The following is a 20,445-nucleotide window of genomic DNA, read 5'->3' as shown; positions in this document are numbered from 1 at the left end:
TAGTTGACCTGCTGTGATCTGCTAATGTAGAAAGCACATGGCCAGCCCCCAGGCTGAGGGAAAGTGAGTCTACCCACAAGCCCCATCTCAGCTGACTATGCTACAGTCAGGCCTAGACCTGGGAACTGGACGGACGGCTATGTCACAATGGCTTGTTCCGAATCTTCCATGCACGCTTGCTTAGGGACACCAACACTTCCTAAAAAGGGGGCAAATCCAAGAGAAGAACAGAAGAGAGACTCTAGAGTTCTGAACGGTGCAAATATATGCCTCAAATGTTTGTTCAGTCGGGAATTCCTTGCTTGGTTTGTGTGCAGGTACGAGGAATACAGAGTGAGTGAGGAGGATGTTTGCATGGTGAAGAACTTGATTCAGAAGGAAGCACATTTGCAGAACGTTTCTGTCCCTCCCTTGTCACAGTTTTTATGCTGGGTGAGGAAGTTACGTGGGTTAAACTCTTGATACATTACCTTCTAAGGTTGCTGCACCCAGAATCCTTTCTGTAGGTTAAGATTGAGTGTAGTTGTTAACTTGTATGGATTGTTGACACTGTCTCACATGTGTCCACCATATCACAGTAGGAGCGATTTCCTGCCTGTGACAAAGACTTTCGTGTTCTAGACTCAAGCCTGGTGATGTAAATGGTGGGATTTGCCAAGTGTTCCATGTTTTGTGAGCCCTTGGTCCAACCTGGGCGGCTGGAAACATCGTTTGAAGGGGAAGGGGTAGGAAAGTGAAAAGATTTTAAGGGGTGGGGCAAATATACCACTAAAATATTTAAAGTGATATTTCAGATACTGATTTTAAAGTTAACAACAATGCTGTGTTGACCAAACAAAAAGATATCTTTTTAAAAAATATATTTATTTTATGTATATGAGCACACTGCATTCAGGCACACCAGAAGAGAGCACCAGATCCCATTACAAATGGTTGTGAGCCACCATGTGGTTGCTGGGAATTTAACTCAGGACCTCTGGAAGAGCAGTCAGTGCTCTTAACCACAGAGCCATCTCTCCAGCCCACAAATAGATATGTTAAAAACCGATTAGTTGCACTTAGCTCTTCTCGGGGGGAAGAGATTGGGATAGCTGATGTGTATGTTCAGTGTAAGGGCTAGCACCAAAACACACTCAGTATTTGCTGTGAGATACACTGTTCTTTTTCTTTTCTCAGTAGTGGACAGACCAATGACATATTCACCATGCATTCCAAAATAAATGAATAAATAAATAAATAAAATAAGCATGGATTTAGATCTAAAAATTCATGTCTTCAGTGACACAGAAATCAACTATCGCCAGGCTGTTCATTTCTCTAATTATGTGAATGAAGCTGAATCACTCATGTAACATCCCGTTCCCCGTTTCTGGTCTCAAAGAGAAGACCTGCAGCAGATCCTAGCAGTGCCTGGCATGCAGTGCGGACATGGACTACAACAGCTGAGCGTTCCCTGGCTCTGAGTGCTGTGTACGTCACTGCAAAGGTCTCGTCAGAGTCTATTAAAACATTTGGAGACTTCAACTCAGAATCAGATATGAATCACCTCAGAGAGAGAAATGAACTGTCCTGAATAATAATAAATCTTAAAAACAAAAATGGTAACCTGGGGCAACTTTGAAAATCAAGCATCTTTATTTTTTAAAAAAATGAAGAAAAAGCGGGGGGGGGGGGGCAGGGGAGGGGGGCGCACGCCTTTAGTTCCAGCACTTGGGAGGCAGAGGCAGGCAGATTTCTGAGTTCGAGGCCAGCCTGGTCTACAAAGTGATTTCCAGGACAGCCAGGGCTATACAGAGAAACCCTGTCTTGAAAAACCAAAAAAAGAAAAAGAAAAAATGTTTCCTGGTTATGAGATGTTATTTAGCTAGTATTATTTCTGTCCTCTAGTAGACATGCACACACACACACACACACTTAAATATATATACATAAATTTGGTCATGAACACACATATATGTATGTATACATACATGTATATATTTGTGTGTGTGTGTGTGTGTTCATAACCAAATTTAGACATGTAGTAAGAGCAAACTTTTCTGTTACTTTTTAAAGACACTGTAGGATTTTTGTCAATCAAGGATAATGTGTGCTACCCATCAAAATAAACAAATATAGAAATGCAAACAAGCCTTATTGATTCTTGACTGCATCATTTGCCTTTTTTTACATTTATTCTAGGGTCTAATGGCTATTGATTGTCCATACACCGGCATTGTGAACTACCAACAGGTAGCTTTGTCATTTGCCCAGGATTTCCAAGAAGCAGGTGGCTCTATCTTGAGAGATTTTGAGGTAAAAGGTATTGAAATAGCTAAAGAAAACTCTTCAAGAAGTAAAGATGGTAAGCTATCTCCATCTTCTCTACAAAAATTTTGTATTAATTAAAAAAGAAATAGAATTGTCCCTCTCTGGGGACAATTCCTAGGTTTTTGTGTGCTGATAGAACTTTGCTCCAAGTAGATGTCTGACTGGCACTGAAATCTGAACTGTTGTGTACAGTTGGCCTCCAGACAGTTCCCTCAGCAATGCTTGCTATAAATTTTAGGGCCATCTAGGCTTCTTGAATCAGAGTGTCAGGGGAATGGCTTAGGGAATAGTAAGTGGTTAGCTGTCTTTGAACACACTCAAATTTCAAATGGCAGACCAGTATCATAAAAAGACTCAGCCATTCTGAGTCTGACCTCCCGTGCCCCAGTTAGACTGTAGCTGAAGCTGCTTTATTCTGCTTTGGGATGCGTAGTCTTCTTTTTTAGTCGAGTGAGAGGCCTACAAGCCTTCCGTTTGATGAGAGGGGATATGAGGGAGAATTCAGTTCTTCCTCAGCAGGTTTTAAAGGAGTCTGGATTGTGTGAGCCACTTGCCCAGCATCCTTCTGCACGCTAGGATGATGAACAAATGTACTACATTGTTGTAAGTGGGGAGCAGAATAAATCAGCTTCACCATATAGGTAGATAATAATCTTTCTTTTTTGGTAGGTATGCTTTACCGGGTGGTAATACCTCATCAATAAGTATGAGCAAATGTGATAAATGGTCAGTTCATCGTTGGAATTTTTTGTGTTGGGAAAACTTTTGCTTCTCTGAACAGCCCAGACTGCAGAGTTGGGTTACCAACACCTGGACTCAAAGGTTGCCGAGTGTTTAACACCCCATGCTTTATAGTTCTGTGGGCCAAAATAAATTCATTTATGATGGTATTTCTGTACATGCAGAGCATGGTATTTTTGAAGTACGGGGGGTTTATGCTAAGGTAAGCTAGAGAATGTGTGTTAGTTAAATGAATTTTAAAAATCCACCCTAAAGCTGGGCAGTAGTGGCATACGCCTTTAATCCCAGCACGTGGGAGGCAGAGGCAGGTGGGTTTCTGAGTTCCAGGCCAGCCTGGTCTACAAAGTGAGTTCCAGGACAGCCAGGGCTATACAGAGAAACCCTGTTTTGAAAAGATAAACAAACAAACAAAAAATCCACCGTAAAACTTTCAGCATTTTATATTTTGTCAAATATGAACTGCTTTAGTCTTTTCACTTGGTAAAAAGTTTCAGAATGAAAATTAAAATACAATTAAGACAATCACTTAAATTTGTCACTGGTATAATATTTTAAATAACGACAGCTTTCTTTTGCCCAAATAAAAGTTTCACTAATTCTTTTTTCCTCTCTGCCAGGCATGAACTATCCAATCGCTGTCAAGAACAGCAAGGTAACGGCTCATGAGCTCTTTTCCCTTTCATTGACTTGTTAAGTTGAATTATTGAATGATTGCTATACATGTTCAAGTGTGTACAGACATGTGTGTGCATGTGCACCTGTGTCTGTATACATGTGAGAATCAGAGCACAACCTCAATTATAGTTCCTTGGAACCAGCCACCACATTTTTTTTTAATGTCTTTTGTTAGCATTTATTAATTACATAGTAGTGAGCTTCATTATTGTGTTTGTATCACATTCACTCCCTACTGCTTACCTTCTCTTCCAGTCAATCACCCTTCTAGCATGTCTTTTGGGATTTTAAAATAATATTTATTTTATCTTATGTGTATGGGTGATTGCTTGCATGTGTGTCTTTGCGTGGTGTGTGTTCCTGGTGCCCTCTGAGACTGTAAGAGGGCATTGGATCCCTGGAACTGGAGTTGCAAGGAAGATTGTGAGTCACCGTGTGGGTGTGGGGACTGAGCCACGGCTCCAGCCAGCTGATAGGCACTTTATCGCTCTGCTGTACACTGACTTATTAACTTGGGGAGGGAGGAGTGTGCAGTTATGCAGTGGGAGATTGTTCCCCTCCAGTCTCCATAGTCTAAAGCGAGAACCATAGGACACTGGATTCCCTGTCAGGGAGGGCAGAGTCACCCTTACGTGACGGGTTTATAAGCATTCAGTCTTAACAGTTAGGGGATAGCCGGGGTAGCAGAAGCTGGTGGCTCACAGGCTTCCTGGCAGTCTGAGACGTCAGTTACTGAGTGGACACTGCAGCTGTGTACCATCGGTCTGTATGCCTAGCAGATGCAGGATGGCTTGCCTCTGTTACACCGTACTTAGGTTTGACAAATTAAAATGGGGAGGGGCAAAACTACTATGGTTTCACCTAATAAGATGTAATTATTCCTTATTTGAATGAAACATGCTTACTCTCCAACACATTTTAAAACTCATTTAAAAGTATTGTTTTTGTGAGAAGTTCATTATGAGTAATACTTCTACTCTTAGACCCTTAAGTGCTGAGATGTAAGCGTGATCACTTTAAACAGCTTACATTAGATTAACAACTAACCAACTGGAGGTTATTTTGATTCTCAGGGGTCAGCAACAGTGCCTGGATACTTTTGTCAAAACAAAAGATGAAGGGGTCATGGCTGCTGGCATGTGGTGGGTGGAGTTCAGGGATGCTGCCAAACAGCCTCCCTGCATCCCAAGAAGTATCCTGCTTCAAATGGCAGTGGGGTTGAAAGACCCTGTGTTAGACAGTGGGAGAACAGTAGAGGCCACCATGAAGACACCCCACAAACTGAGTGACCTGAACAACAGTTATCTTCCCATACTTTAGGATGGAGAAGGCCAATAGCGAGGTGCTGTCAGGGTTCGTTTCTGGTGTGGTCTTTCTTCCTAGTTTCGTGTGTTACTGCCTTTGAGGTGCTGGAGGCTGAGCCTAGGGAGCTGGAGGTAGTGTACCTAGTTTTGGTAGTGACAAAGATGGACCAATCCATGTGACCTCATCTGGCCTTAATTGCCTTTTTAATGGGGTCAGAACTTCAACATAAGAATTTTGGGCCGGGCGTGGTGGCGCATGTCTTTAACCCCAGCACTCGGAGGCAGAGGCAGGTGGATTTCTGAGTTCGAGGCCAGCCTGGTCTACAAAGTGAGTGCCAGGACAGCCAGGACTACACAGAGAAACCCTGTCTCGAAAAACCAAAAACAAAAAAAAAAGAATTTTGGAAGATAAATGAGGAAAATTTGGAAGAATGTAATTAGTCCACGATAATGATGATAAAAAATAATTGGGTAGTACATAGATAAATGATTTAGTTCCCACAAGTGTGAGAGGCTCTCCTGAGGCTCTGTTTGTTTGGGTTTGGGTTTTGAAACAGGGGTCTCTCTTTGTAGGACTAGCCAGGCTGGAGCTTCCTATGTGACCAGGTCCTCCTGCCTCTGCCTCTCAAATGCTGGATTAAAGGCATGCAGTTCTATGCCCTGTCCTAAGAGGTTCAACTTGCACTTCTCTGATGATTCTGGGGTCAAGCTCCTTTCTCATTACCCGTTGGTAATGTATGCATGTGTTTGAAAGGAGTGACTATTCAGGTCCTTTCCCCAGTTTTGTTTGTCTTGTTCTAGGTTTTCTCTGTGTTGCCCTGGCTGTCCTGGAACTAGCTCTGTAGACCAGGCTGGCCTTGAACTCATAACGATCCACCTGCCCCTGCTTCTCAAGTGCTGGGATTAAAGGTGCACGCATGCCTCTACTGCCCAGTTGAAATCGGATCCCTTACTTTCTGGCCGTTGAGTTCTTGAGTTCCTTTTATGTATTCGGGATTGACCCTTGTCGGGTGGATGGCTTGCTCTAGCTTTGCCTTTGCTGTGCAGGAACCTTGAGTCTGGTGTAGTCCACTTGTTCGTTTTTGCTTCTTTTACTCGTGTCTGTGGTGACCCTTCTACAAAAACCGTCACCAGTGCCAGTACCAGGGAGCACCTTCCATATTCTGTAGTCACAGGTTTTACATTTAAATCTTGACTCCATTTCAAAAAATTTCTTTGATTGTCTGAGATAAGATCTTGCTTGCTAAGTGGCCCTAACTGGTCTGGGGTTTGGGGTGTGTTGTAATTCAAGCTGGCCTTGAACTCCCTTCTGTTTCAGCCACTCAAGTTCTGGTATTGTAGGGATTTACCACTATGTGTAGCTTCAAATTCATTTTTGTACGTTTTATAAAAGAGGGTCCAGTTTTGCTGATAGTTACATTGAATTTGCTCTTTCAGAAAAAAAAAATATGTATTTATCCTTATTTTTTAGCATCTGTTTTCTCCCCTTTGACCTATTTATTCCTTTATACAAGCATATGTGCGTGTGCATGTGTGTGTGGGTAGCCTAGGTTAGCCAGGGCTATACAGTAAGAATGCCTGCCACCCCCAGTCCCTGGAAAAGTATCTCAGCATATATGGACTATATAATGGGATTCAGTGTGTTGTTTCCATACGTGCATATAGTTTGTTGATTAAACCCAAACTTCCTTTACCCATCTTCTATATTGCAACCTCTGTTAATTCCTCATTCAGTTGTAGTGTTTTGGGTTTTTCTTTTTTTTTTTTTTTTTTTTGGTGGTGCACACACACACTTTATTTATTTATTTATTACATGTAAGTACACTGTAGCTGTCTTCAGACGCACCAGAAGAGGGCATCAGATCTCATTATGGGTGGTTGTGAGCCACCATGTGGTTGCTGGGATTTGAACTTCAGACCTTCGGAAGAGCAGTCAGGTACTCTTACCCACTTAGCCATCTCACCAGCCCCCGTGTTTTGGGTTTTAAGGTTTCACCCACAGACAAGGGCTGCCACATTTTCTTTCTCATGTTTAGAAACTAACCATGCGTCTTTATTTTGTTCCAGGGAAAGGAGATTCGGTGTCGATATGTTGTCACATGTGCTGGTCTTTACTCTGACCGTATTTCAGAGTTGAGTGGCTGCAATCCTGACCCTCAAATTGTCCCATTCCGGGGAGATTACCTGGTCTTAAAGCCAGAAAAGGGCTACCTTGTAAAAGGAAATATTTATCCGGTAAGTAATGATCCTTCTGTCTTCTCACTATCAAGTTAGTCGGAGCCACAAAGGAAATGAAAATAAAAAATGTTTACCTGCTTTAGAAAGGGTTTCAGGGCTGTGTGCGTCATAATATCATCTGCCTGCTGTGGGTCTGTTCCCAAAGCCGCCTTCTGCTCTGTGGGTCACATGTCTCTGAAAGCACGAGTACACCCTGGAGTACAAGAACCAGCTCCTCCCTCCCCTGTGGGAGAGCAGCAGGAATACTGATGCCTTCAGTGCACTGGGAACAGGGGGCTATGGCTGCTCCAGTTCCAGGAGGTAAAAGTTGGGGGTGTGTATATGGAGCGCGCGCTCTCCTGCCTGCGGTTACCCTGCTGATGAGCCAGTCCCTGGGAGAATGGGAGGCTCCACTGGTGACTGACTTGTCTGCTGCTGCTCACTTCCCCGAGGCCTAGGCTGGAGATGTGTACATTTCTTCCCGGCAGCCATGAATTGCCTGCCAGTCACAGACCTCTCTTATAGGAGAAAGAGCCAAGATTATGACAGTTCATCTTTTCTCCCTTTCCCAGAAAGATGGATAAGTGGAACAATATATATTAATGTCACTAGCATTTAAAAACAGGATGTGTGTTAATAGAGAATCCTCCCTGAATACAGCTCGTGACGCGTTCAAATGTGTGGGAGGAGCTCTCTTACGTCACCAGTTAGATGCTTGTGTGCGCAGTACACGGGAACGTGAACTGTGCTAACCGTTCATCGTTGTGTTGAGTCTGCAGGTCCCAGACAGCCGGTTTCCTTTCCTTGGAGTTCACTTTACGCCCAGGTTGGATGGCACTATTTGGCTAGGGCCTAATGCAGTGCTTGCCTTTAAACGGGAAGGTTACAGACCCTTTGACTTCGATGCCAGAGATGTTATGGAAGTAATTCTCAAAAGGTAATAATGTCTGTCACCTTTAAGAAGATTTTATGTACTTGGTTTTTTTTTTAACTCCAGAAGTTTTTGATATTCTGATAGACTAAACCTTCATTTATGTGACTGTTATTGTTTATTATTCCCAATTAAGATCTTTCTGTAATAAGCATAAACTTGATTATTTGGTTTTGATGCTAAGGATTGAAGGCAGAACCTTGTACATACCAGCAAGAGGGTTTTTCCAAGTGTAATGCTTTACTGCCTCACAAAAGATTTTGATGAACCAGGGTAATAACGTCTTAGCTAAAAGGAAAGTAAGGCCAAAGTCATTCATAAATAAAAGTAGTTTCTTGTCCTAGGCAGTGGAGGCACACACCTTTAATCCCAGCACTTGGGAGGCAGAGGCAGACAGATTTCTGAGTTCAAGGCCAGCCTGGTCTACAAAGTGAGTTCCAGGACAGTCAGGGTTACACAGAGAAACCCTGTATCAAAAAACAAAAATAAAATAAAATAAAATCTGGTAGTTCATATCTTAAATGTTACTAAAAGACCAGAAACAACTTTGAAAAGACCATTTCAAGCTAGTCACCATTGTTTTGTAAGCTGTTAGATAAAATTTACTAATGAAATGGCACATACACTTGTGTGTGTGTGTGTGTGTGTGTGTGTGTGTGTGTGTGTATCTAAGGTTGATACCATATAGACTTATGACACTGTTCTAAGAAATAGCCTTATATTTGGGTTTTCCTGTGTGCATGCACATGTGTGTGGGTGTGCCACATGCATGTGTATGTGTAGGCCATAGTTTGATGTCAAGTGTGTTGTGCTTTATAAATGGCGGTATAATGCAGTGGGAGGGAGCATCTCAGTGGGCCTGGCCAGGGTGCTGCCCTGAGGAGTCACTGCCATACCATAGTTCAGTACAAAGGGAAGGTTATTGGAGGAAGGGAAAGGGCCTGGTTAAAAGGGGGTGGGGGGAGACAGAGACAGGAAGAGTGGGGTTTGGCTTGTACCTGGCAGGTTGGGCAAGGCCTAGGGGAGTTGCCAACCAGGTGAGGCCTAGGGGAGTTGCCAACCAGGTGTCTTCCTCAGTCATTATCCTCCTTATTTTGTTTTGGAGACACACTCAACTAGGAGCTCATTGATTCATCTAGACCAGCTGGCCAGCAAGCCCCAGGGGGCTATTTCTCCTTCACCTTCTTGAGTATGCTTGGCAAACACATAGTTACCAAATGCGCTTTCTCCCAGCCCGCTGGTCTGTTTAGCAGTCTTTCTCTTCAGAAGAGTTTATATACAACCAGTGGAAAGCATTTTAAATTATGTATGGGCTTTACCCTCTGCAGGCTCTTAACAGAGGATTAGGTTGACCTTCTTAGCATGTGTACAGAATCTCACTTAAGAACTACTACTAGAATATTGTGCCTCTGCCAGACTAAACTAGGGTAAGTGTCGCACTGTTTTAAAGACGCCTCTTTAGTGTATTGAAAGCATTAGAAAGCCTGAACACTAGCAAGACTACCATTCTGAAGTCGAGTTCCTTATAAATTTTGAATATGAGTGAATTCCTCTCCTTATATTAGCCAAAAGTTTCTTTACTATGTAACTTTTTCTAAAACGTATAGATATTTTATAGTAATAAAAGATTCCTCTATCTCAAGGGTGTTTTTTTTCTTTCCTTCATTCTTAGCGGCTTCATTAACCTGGTGTTCCAGCATTTCTCTTATGGAGTTAATGAAATGTATAAAGCCTGTTTTCTCAGTGAAACAGTGAAGCATCTTCAAAAGTTCATTCCTGAAATCACCATCAGCGATGTCCTTCGGTAAGGCAATGTGAGAGGGAGGCCTGGCTGGTGATAGCCCTCGCTCAGATGGCACAGCCTCAGAATCTTTGCTCTCTTTTTCCCAAGAGGCTAGCATCCCTCTTGCACTACTGTATCATAGCCTTTAGTTCTTCAGACTCATCTGTCCATTTTGTTGGTTTTGTTTTTGAGACAGGGTTTCTCTGTGTGCCACTTTGACTGAGTCTTTTTTATATTATTATTATATGTAAGTACACTATAGCTGTCATCAGACACTCCAGAAGAGGGCATCAGATCTCCTTACGGATGGTTGTGAGCCACCATGTGGTTGCTGGGATTTGAGTTGCTGGGATTTGAACTCAGGCCCTTCGGAAGAGCAGTCAGTGCTCTTGACCACTGAGCCATCTCACCAGCCCTTGACTGAGTCTTAAAAACCCTTTAGACACATACTTGCCTTTCGTCTTCTCAACTTAAAAATTTTTAATTTTATTTTTAATTGTGTATGTCTGTGGAGAGGTGTGGTCTCATGTGCACATGAACCCGGAGGCATTGGAGCCCATGGAACTGGAACTACAGGAGTTGTAAGCTGCCCATAGTGGGTGCTGGGAATCAAACTCACTCACGCAGATTCGGGCGGGGCACGCTCTGCATCACTGGGATCCGCCCACTACTTGTGCTTCTGTCCACTTGGACTCTGCTTGTAGGATAGAAGTAGGATGTAGCCCGGCTATAGTTGTTCTAAATCCTTGCTCAGGGGTGTCAGGAAAGCTTTGTTGGTGTTTTCTTCTTGGAATTAGAGACTTTCTGGACTTGCTGTGTAGATTCTTCTGAACTCATCAAGCCTATGTGTTTGTCCTCCCTGGGGATATTTTTAGTGTCCGTGCCAGTTGTCAGACCTAATCCACGGTGTATTCGAGGTGCTCATACTGTAGCATCCCCCTCCACAGTGCTGTAGAGCAGCTGTTGAAACTAGCCTGGTGTAATATGTCCGTGAGCTCCACTCTGTATTAGCAGAGCGACAGTCATGTCAGCTGTTTCCCTTAAGGGGCTGGCAGGGGGAGATCTTCTCTAAATCTGTCTCTGTGTCATTCTGAGGCCATTCTGATGGACTCCTTGGAGGGACTGTTAAGTACCCAGTTCACGTTTCCTTTCTCATCTCTCCCACTCTCCTTCTGAAATGGAAGGGGTAAAAATATTGAGGCATTGTTTTCTTGTGCTTACTTATAAACAAAGTCTTTTATTTTCTCTGGTTTACAGTTGTAGACTTAGAATGTCTTAAATCTGAAAACAGGCTGGTTAAATCAGGTGGCTGGGCATGTGGGATTTTGTATCAAAACTGTGGCAGGGAGTTCACTACCTATATTCATTACCACAGTTTGATAGAAGTCTGAGGCAAACCTGTTTGCAGGTGCATGTGGAGACAGTCAACTCAATCACAGAGGAGTTCCCCTTTAGAGACACAGATGCTGATATGGCTAGTTTAGTGACCCTATTTGTTCCTTCTCTTGATTTCTTCTGGTTCCTCCAGCTGGTAAATTCAGGAATTACTAAAAACAAGGAATATATATTTGATATCATTTGTATGAGTTGAAAAACAAGCCAAATATCACACATTATTTGTAGATCACTGTGAAAATAAAAAGCAGTCATAAAACTAATAAATACCTGACTCAGAAAAGTGGCTGCCTCTGGGAACGGAAGATCAGAATCTGCAAATACCACATAGATTTCTTTCTGCTTTTTAATTGATTTTTTATTTATTTTATTTTTATTATCTCCGGTTTTCATTAGAGTATATCTTGTTAATTAATATCTTATTAAATGCCTGAAATATTTAATGATGAGATCAATAGAGCTTTTCACAGCTTGAAGCCTCAGTCCTGCCTGTCTTATTTGTCATGCAACCCAGTATTGTGTCATAAGCATAAATGTTAGATAGTGCAGTCTAACAGGCCATACATCCAAGCAGTCCTGAGTTAGATCCGCAGTGCTGCAAAGGAGCAAGCTGATGGAAGCCACGCGTGAGAGAGGTATTACTCTAAAACTGTGCCGAGAGCATCAGGAGCTACCGAAGGTCATGCATCTACATTCTTATTGTTCAGCAAAGCATTGTGAACAACAATTTGTGGTGCATTAGACTGGAATGTGAAGTTGTTATCTGTCAGATACATGCATGAGCTGTACAAGATACGTGATTGTCACTAAGGCCTTTATGTTAATTCTAAGCGCCTCTCACTCTTTTCTGAGTCACGTGTTACACTGTTAGCACTGTAAGGAAGTAAAAAGATGAAGTCATATAGGCAATGATCCCCCACTTCTCGTGTATTGTTTTGTTAAATGTCTTATTAAGTGATTCAAAAATAACATTTCCAGGAATGGAAGCTATACTATGTTATAAAATGCAAAAGCAAGATAGCAAGATACCTCTGTAACTTGGTGCCGTTGGCGTTTGTATTGGATAGTTGTTTGCTGTGAGGCCTGGCTAGCTTATTGCAGGTTATTTACTAATACCCATGGACTTTACCCATCCACCCATTTGTAACAATCCAAAATGTCTCCAGATATTGCCGCTATCCTCTAGGGGGCAGGATTTCCCTAGGTTGAGAACCACTAGTCTAGTGAATTAGGTAAATGTCACACTACAAAATTAAAGAGAAAATGTAAGAAACTTTTTTTTCCCCCTGAGACAGGGTTTCTCTGTATATCACTGACTGTCCCGGAACTCACTCTGTAGACCAGGCTGGCCTCGGACTCAGAAATCTGCCTGCCTCTGCATCCTAAGTGCTGGGATTAAAGGCATGCGCCACCACTGCCCAGCCATTTAGTTCATTTTTTTAACAATTTCATACAAGCATACTGTACATTTTGATGATTTTCTCCCCTCACTACTCCCTGCCCCCGTCCCTGTCTGTAAATTAGAGAGTAAAAAGTTAAAGCCAGTTTGGTTGATATAGGCTGAATATTGTCAATACTAAGTGTGTACTACTTTATTAATAATCATAGTTTTCATACACATTGGCATGAAATGGTGTCTTCAGGGGTGTGCCTTAAATCGTTGGAAAAACCTGAGTGTTGAGTGGGATTTCCTCAGATAAAACAAGAATGGTTATGTTTGTATAATTGTTGAAAACTTTGTGAGAGGCAGGTGGATTTCTGAGTTCGAGGACAGCCTGGTCTACAGAGTGAGTTCCAGGACAGCCAGGGCTATACAGAACTACACAGAGAAACCCTGTCTTGGGGGTGGGGGGGAGAAAAGTTTGTCATACAAAATGATAATAGTAATTCATATACAGAAGTTCTTTGTGCTTTTATACATTTTTAAAAAAAAAGTTCTCCTCAGAATACCTGATGAATCAAATGAAAACCCTGTACAGAGGGACGCCCTTAGACACACTTATCCCTGGGGTTTCCTCACATAAAGCCCTCTGAATCAGATGAGAATCCTCGGATACTGTACAGAATTGGAAATTTAACAACTAAAGTATATCCCTTCTGCCCCCAGTCTAGACTGCTGGTATTCTGTCATCTCTCACAGGACATTTATAGGATCTCACAATGTTCTCGTCCCTAACACTGGGCATATAGAGTGCTTGCCCAGTACATACAAGGTACAGGATTCCATACCCAGCACCTACCAGAAAATAAGGAGAGATGAGCCTAGATAACAATGATATTCTCTCATAATGCATTTTTGTTAAAGATTAGGAAGGAAAATAACTGCTCCTTCAGGTCTGGAAATTAGGCTGGAATTGTTTCCCTTCTCCATAGCAGCACTCCAAGTTACACATGTTCACTCGGTATTACACATTTAGATTGGCAGTAGTCCCAACATGAGCTTTATACATACTTGGCTATCCTATTTAGGGCCAGCCAAAGATGTCAGTTACAAGTTTTCATAGCTTTTATATAATTGAGTCCACAGTTCTTAGTTTGTGAAATCATTCTTTTAGTTTTGCTTAAAAAATTGTTAAAAATATAGTGCATAGCTTATTGACTGTCTATGAACTGTAACACTCAAGTCTAGACATGGAGGAGAAGTAGGTGTTGTACAAGACATTGTCTGCCCTTGAGGCAGGTTTGGTTTATGTTTTCTAAGGTTTCATTTTCCAGTGCTGACCTCAGGCTGAAGTCTTCTGAAAGGAAAGGCTGCACTTGCAGTACTATGTAGGAGAGAGCAGAGGCTTCCGAAGATGCTGAGGCCAAAACAAGAGGCATTTGTTAGCTTGGACATTCCATGCTGGTGTTAACTATAGTCGGGTCTTAAGAAAAGCATAGAGGTTTATTTTTAGTTTGAGTTACAGATTTTGGACACTTAGGCCCAAGGTATTGAGAAATAACTTATCTTTATGTGGGAGAAAACTGTAGATATATTCCTTGCTGTGGTTAATCAGCATTAACTCCAGCAGGCTTAGCAGTAATGAGGAATATGCAGTTGGAAGCTCTGTACTGAGGCAAGTGACTTTACACAGAGGACTGAGCACCAATGACTGTCCCCTGGAAGACACAAGGACAGGACAGCAAGGCTCACTGGCACTCTGACCAGCAGCTGCACTCTTTGCTGAGAGAATCAAGGAGTGCCACTGATGAGTTCATAAGCTGTACAGATTGCAAACAAGGACCCCACGTTAGTATGTGTCTTTGTCCTCACAAGTGTCCGTTTCAGTGCCATTTTTCCTGTGCTCCGCTGCTGTCTCTGAGGCTCATCGGGAATCCTCCCGGCCCCAGAGTTGATCATTCACCTTCACGTGCACTTTCTTACACTTGTAGTTCAGTGCTTCCAGACGGTCCTCAGTCTCTTTGTGTTCCTCTGAGGTTACTTATGCACCACACCAGCCCCTCGGCAGTTGTAAGGAGAGGAGATGATCCAGTACGTGAAGTGCTTGGTCAGTAGTGGCTGATTTTGTCCTTGTCCTTGTTGAGCCAGGCTGAGTTCTAAGGACTGTGTTATCATGTTTCTCTTTGTATCCTCAGGCTTTTATGGGGGTTGCTCCAGAATTAACAGAAACTGTTCATGACTGCCTGGCTTCCTTGTGTCTTAATGATGCACAGATAGGTTTGGTTTTTTTGTTTTTCATGCTATGCTTTGGAATGTGAACACTTTTAAAGGAGATTATTTTGGATTCTAAACACATTTAATTCAAATTTCCTCTGTAATTTTTTTAAGTCTTATTTATTAAGTTATTTATTATAAGTTCACTCTAGCTGTTCAGACGCACCAGAAGAGGGCATTAGATCTCATTATGGGTGGTTGTGAGCCACCATGTGGTTGCTGGGATTTGTACTCCGGACCTTCGGAAGAGCAGTCAGTGCCTTTACCCGCTGAGCCATCTCTCCAGCCCTTCATCTGTAATTTTTAACTACTTTATAAGACAGCAGAATTCTAAATCTAAAAAAAAAAAAAAAAATCCTTCCTGTGGTTATAAAGCAGAATGTTGGACACGGTACCCCACACCTGTAATCCCAGCTCTCAGGGTGTAGAGTAGGATCAGGAGGTTCAGTGCTGAGAGTGCTCCCTCCCACTCTGTAGCTGACCATGTGACCATGACCAACCACAGTCAGTCCCCCAAATGCCTGTGAACTTGGATAGGTACTGGAAGATGCTGATCTGTGAGAATTCTGAGGAATACCTGTGTGGCCTCCAGGTCAGCTCGGCGGATTTGCCAAAGCCAGACAAAGAGATCGCGCAGAAAGGCAACCGTATGACCATCCCCACACTAAGCACTTTTGGGATCTACATCACGGACTTCCGGTTGGGAAGGAGTTTGGGGAGGATCTGACAGACAGTGTGTGGCCATAGTGTGCAGGGGCGGGGATAAGCTCCAGCGCGCCCAGCCCAGCGGGGTGAGAAGGGCTCATGTGGCAGACCCAGTGGACCAAGAGGAATGAGCAGCCCCGGGCCAGGAAGCGCTGGGCTATGGTCTGCAAGCAAGTGTTCACGTGCGCCTGAGTACCAGAGCAGCGAATCGGAGGGAAAAGTGTCAAAGAGCCTGTGATCAGGATTCCTCCTCTGCCCAGCAAGGGACAGGAACCATCAGCTACCTGTCACTTCACCTCATCCCTTTTCCTTTTCTTAAGCCTACCCCAGTATAAGTGAAAAATTTTAAAGTGAATTTTAAAAGGGCTCGAAGTCATCCTTGGCTGCACATGGACTTCAAGAGCAGCCTGTGTTGCATGAGACCCTCTCTTTAAAAAAAAAAAAATTAAAAAATAAAATAAAGCTGGCCGAGTGATGGAGTCTAAGCACTCAGGAGGCAGAGGCAGGTGAACTCTGTGAGTTTGAGGCCAGCCTGGTCTACAGAGAGAGTTCCAGGTCTACAGAGTGACAGCCAGGGCTACATAGTTAGACCCTGGCTCAAACCAAAATGAAAAACAAACAAACAAACAAACAAACAAAAAAATCAGAACTTGAGTTGACTCACTACAATATTAACATGTTGCTCAATTAATTTTTTTATACTTGCCATCTTTTTATAATTAATTGGAGGTTTTCCTTATATTGGAGGTTAAGCTATTAAATTAAAAATTCCAACTTAGAGTGTACTAGGTTTTTTTTCCATAAATTTTAATAATAGTTTATCAAAACATAATTTAAAAAAACAGCACCCTAGTTGGAGTGTGCAGCTGGGACCAGCTCCTACCCACTGCTTTGTGAAAAGTCTGCTGTGGCCACTGATTGAATTCTAGAGTAAGCTTATGATCTTAAATAAAGACATCTATTCCAATTAAATGTGAATTTGCCTGCTACTTTTGGGAAGAAGAGCTATTTACAAGTAATGAATTGCTTGGATATCTATGTGGCAGGATTTGTTACACTGTTACTGAATAGCCATTCTGCTCGAGCTAAGGCTCTGAGTTGGCCAGAGTGTCCTCCACAGCCTCTTGCTAAACATGACTTAAGTGCGCTTCCACAGAACTGCATTTAGGATCAAGACTTGGTTGCCTTACGAATATGTTGAAAGCTTGTAGGCATCTTGGCTCAGGTGCTTATCACGTTATTTTTGCTTTTGCAGAGGTCCTGCTGGAGTACGGGCCCAGGCCCTGGACAGAGATGGAAATCTGGTAGAGGATTTTGTGTTTGACGGAGGGACTGGCGAGATTGCAGACCGCGTCCTTCATGTGAGAAATGCGCCTTCGCCTGCTGCCACTTCCTCCCTGGCAATTTCTAGAATGATAGCAGAGGAAGCACAGCAAAGGTTTAAGTTATGAGTGGCAGAGGGAACTGTGCTTGCATTACAGTCCCCACGTCAGCAACAAGGGTCTACCGGCTGCATTTTAAAATTAGAATTTAAGAAAACAATTTGAAAACCATGCCTTTAAGGCTAAAATAAACATTGACTTATTAACAGGATATAGTAGATATAATAATTTTTTTAAAATTCAGGTCCATATTCTTGTGAACAAAGAAACGAAGTGTATCGGCACCTGTCCTGAAACTTCAGGTTTATTAGGCTTTCCCCAAGCCACCTCAATCTGGGAAGGGCTCTTACAGAGTGCTTGGGAAGACAACATAAAAGATGGACTAAATAAGTGTTTGGATTTATAATATTTTTCCTTTTTCTAAATAACTGCTTATTTAGAAAATGAAAATGCTTGATTTCAAGAAAATAAATGAAATTTCACATTTCTAAGTAGCATAGAAGAAAGTCAGTCTTTTACTGCAGCCCCGCAGTGTGGCACCATCACTCCACGTGACTAGCAGTGCGCCTGTGTGCTTGCTGCCTACACTACAGTTTTCTAAGCTGAGAAATGAAAGTCCCTAAAAGGACTGATTTTTATAAGTGCAGTTTAAAATCCTGACCCTGGGTGCGTCACTGTGTAATTTTATGTGTCTCACACCTCAGTCCCTTGGTCACACTAAGGTACCCAAGATGTTGGCCAGGATTACTAGAGATTCCTATCTATTTGGGTTTTCAGAATTCCTATAAGCTTTGTGAGGACATTTCTCCATTTTTGGTTAATATCTAACTTGGAGGCATTCACTTTTGTAAACCGCGAAAGTGCCTTATATCCTTCCTATTTACTTCATTAACGTGGTAAGTCAGTGCCAAGTGCCATACTGTGTGTGCACGTGCGCATGTGTGGGTAGTACCACATTGTTACTGTGTATACTATATGTGTGTGTGCATGTGTGTATGTGTGTGTGTGAAGTACCATATTATATTACTGTGTATGTGTATGTATGTGTGTGCGTGCGTGTGTGTGCTCGCGTGTGTGTGCTCGCGTGTGTGTCTTAGCTAGTGAAGTGTGTCTTACAACTCAGAAAGTTAGAAAATAGAAATATAAGTGGAGAACTGGCAGCCTGGCCATGGAAACAGGCAGCACTTCGGGAGACCCTTTGTCTGTCCTCCCGAGCGTTCTCTCAGGTTGATCTTGGTTTTCCTCGTCAACACTGTGATGGATGTATGAGAGGGGGTGCATGTTGATAGGGAACCCTTTTCCTGCCACTTGTTTCTCTTCACTTCAGCCCTTACTGGTACATTTATTAAGCTATCTAATCCATTAATTTAAAAGGATACATATTGTGGGCTTCAGTTGGAGAGGCAGCATATCCCAGGTAAATAGATGAGGCAGTTACTCAACCCTTGGGCTGGGCATATTGAAACACTCAGAAATCATTTACAGAAAAACCAAGCCCTCGTGGTCCTCCATAGCAGCTGATTCCAGAAGAAGCACTGCAGAGCACGTCTCTGTTCTAAGACGTCAGTGACACAAGCGTCATAGTAAGGTTGTGTTACTTTATGAATAAGATGAGAGTCTTCTCCTTTTAGCTGTGGTGAGAGAAGTGTGCATGTTCTGTTTCATCAGCTGTGAGACCTGTGCACATACACTAAGCTGTGAAAAAATAAAGTTACAAAATAACTATCATGATAGAAGCAATCCTTACTCCATTTGGGTCTGTATTGTATATCCCAGAATAATAGTGAAAATTTGTTGAAATATGTCAGTTAATCTGTTTGTAAAATATTTGATATTTATGTCAATAGGAATTTTTTGTTAAATACTGATATATAAGAATTTTTGTGTCTTTCTGAGAAAATAAAAATGTATATTAGTATTAAAATATTTTAATGTTTCTTGGTGTTATGATCATATTTTATTCCCATTAAAACCTCGACAGAGGAGCTGGAGAAATGACTTAGTGGCTGAGAGCACTGACTGCTCTTTCAAAGGACCCAAAATCAATTCACAGCACCCACATGGCAGCTCACTGTTGCAGGATATTTGATCACACTGAACCCTGAGATTGTGTTGTTCACTGGAAAAACACAATTTTGTTATGGCTTAGCCTTAGCATACACCTTTAATCTCAAACAATGAACATAAAGTTAGTTTGTAGAAGGAAGCTTTTGTGTTTGAAAGTGATATGTAATTGAGTGGCAGACAAAGTGACAAATCAGAGAAAGATCTGACAGAATAGGAAATCCCAACTCTCAGGAGAAGAAAGAAGAAAGGGAAAACTAAGAGCACAAAGAAGAAAAAGAGGGAGGGAGGAAGGTCAGCTTGGAGAAGAGTTTAAACCAGAACAGCCAGGTTGACCAGCCAGGCAGGCAGGCAGGCAGGCAGGCAGAGATCAGAAAGAACAAGAGAGGGTGAGCTTATTCAGCCGTAAGTCTTAGAGGCTGAAAACATTCTAGGATTAGGTATAGGTTAGCAGACTGAGGCAGTAAGCCTCTGAGACTATATTTACCCAGGCAAATAAAAGTTACTTTTATAGCTCACAACTGTCTATAACTCATGCATGTGGTCTTCAGACATGCAGGCAAAACACCAATGCACATAAAATAATACTTTAACTTGCCTAGCAGTGGTGGTACACACCTTTAATCCTAGCATTCAGGAGGCAGAGGAAGTTCTTTTGGCTAGCCTGGCCTACAGAGCAAGTTCCAGGATAGCCAGGGCTACACAGAGAAACCCTGTCTTTAAAAAAACAAAACAACAAAAAGTTTATTGTAATGGATATCCTTGTTAAACAACACTTTCTCTAAGATTCTAACAGTTGATCCTGGAGGGAAGTCCTTTATGCAGGAATGTAAACAACTCAAAATAGCTTAAGGAAGTTCCTGAAACTGAGTAGTAGATTTGGTGGTAAGCCATAAAAACTGAGAGTTCACCCCCCAGGGAAGGAAGCTGAGCTGCAGAGAAGACTCTCAAGCAATCCCAGAGCAGCTGCCTGGAAGAGGTTTAGAGCAGCTGAGTTGCTTGGAAAGGACACTTGAGTCTGCTGAGCAGCCAGCCCTCAGGCTGTCCAGTATACTCCAGGTTCCCAGCATTTGTTGTAGGCCTTGGTGGTGATGCAGCTGCCTTTGAGTTATTTCTGCTCCTGTAAGCAATCCTTCATTTATATTCTGTAAGTGACCCCAGGAAAACTCTTTAGTTCATCAAGTTGGACCTGATGCAGTATCTGTACTTTGGACTGTGGTGGGTTCCCTATTCAGGCTTGGTAGACCCTGTGCTTTATCTCCCTGGGAGAAATCTTCTCATAC

At 42.4% G+C, this 20,445-nt stretch overlaps 1 protein-coding gene across 1 annotated transcript in view; it reads left to right on the top strand.

Moving 5' to 3' along the window:
- The window catches only part of L2hgdh (L-2-hydroxyglutarate dehydrogenase), a 34,439-nt gene extending 15,407 nt beyond the window's left edge, over window positions 1-19,032 (top strand). Inside the window, exons 5-10 of the mRNA NM_145443.2 lie at window positions 2,182-2,344; window positions 3,669-3,703; window positions 7,098-7,265; window positions 8,027-8,184; window positions 9,851-9,982; window positions 16,972-19,032. Coding sequence (NP_663418.1) covers window positions 2,182-2,344; window positions 3,669-3,703; window positions 7,098-7,265; window positions 8,027-8,184; window positions 9,851-9,982; window positions 16,972-17,167 — 852 coding nt within the window. The 3' untranslated portion in view covers window positions 17,168-19,032. The remainder of the gene's footprint in view (window positions 1-2,181; window positions 2,345-3,668; window positions 3,704-7,097; window positions 7,266-8,026; window positions 8,185-9,850; window positions 9,983-16,971) is intronic.
- Window positions 19,033-20,445: the final 1,413 nt, after the last annotated feature.

Source organism: Mus musculus, chromosome 12 (genome assembly GCF_000001635.26).
Source record: "Mus musculus strain C57BL/6J chromosome 12, GRCm38.p6 C57BL/6J".
Taxonomy (NCBI): domain Eukaryota; kingdom Metazoa; phylum Chordata; class Mammalia; order Rodentia; family Muridae; genus Mus; species Mus musculus.
The sequence above is the reverse complement of the archived record's forward strand: the minus strand, read 5'-3'. Positions and strand labels throughout refer to the sequence as shown.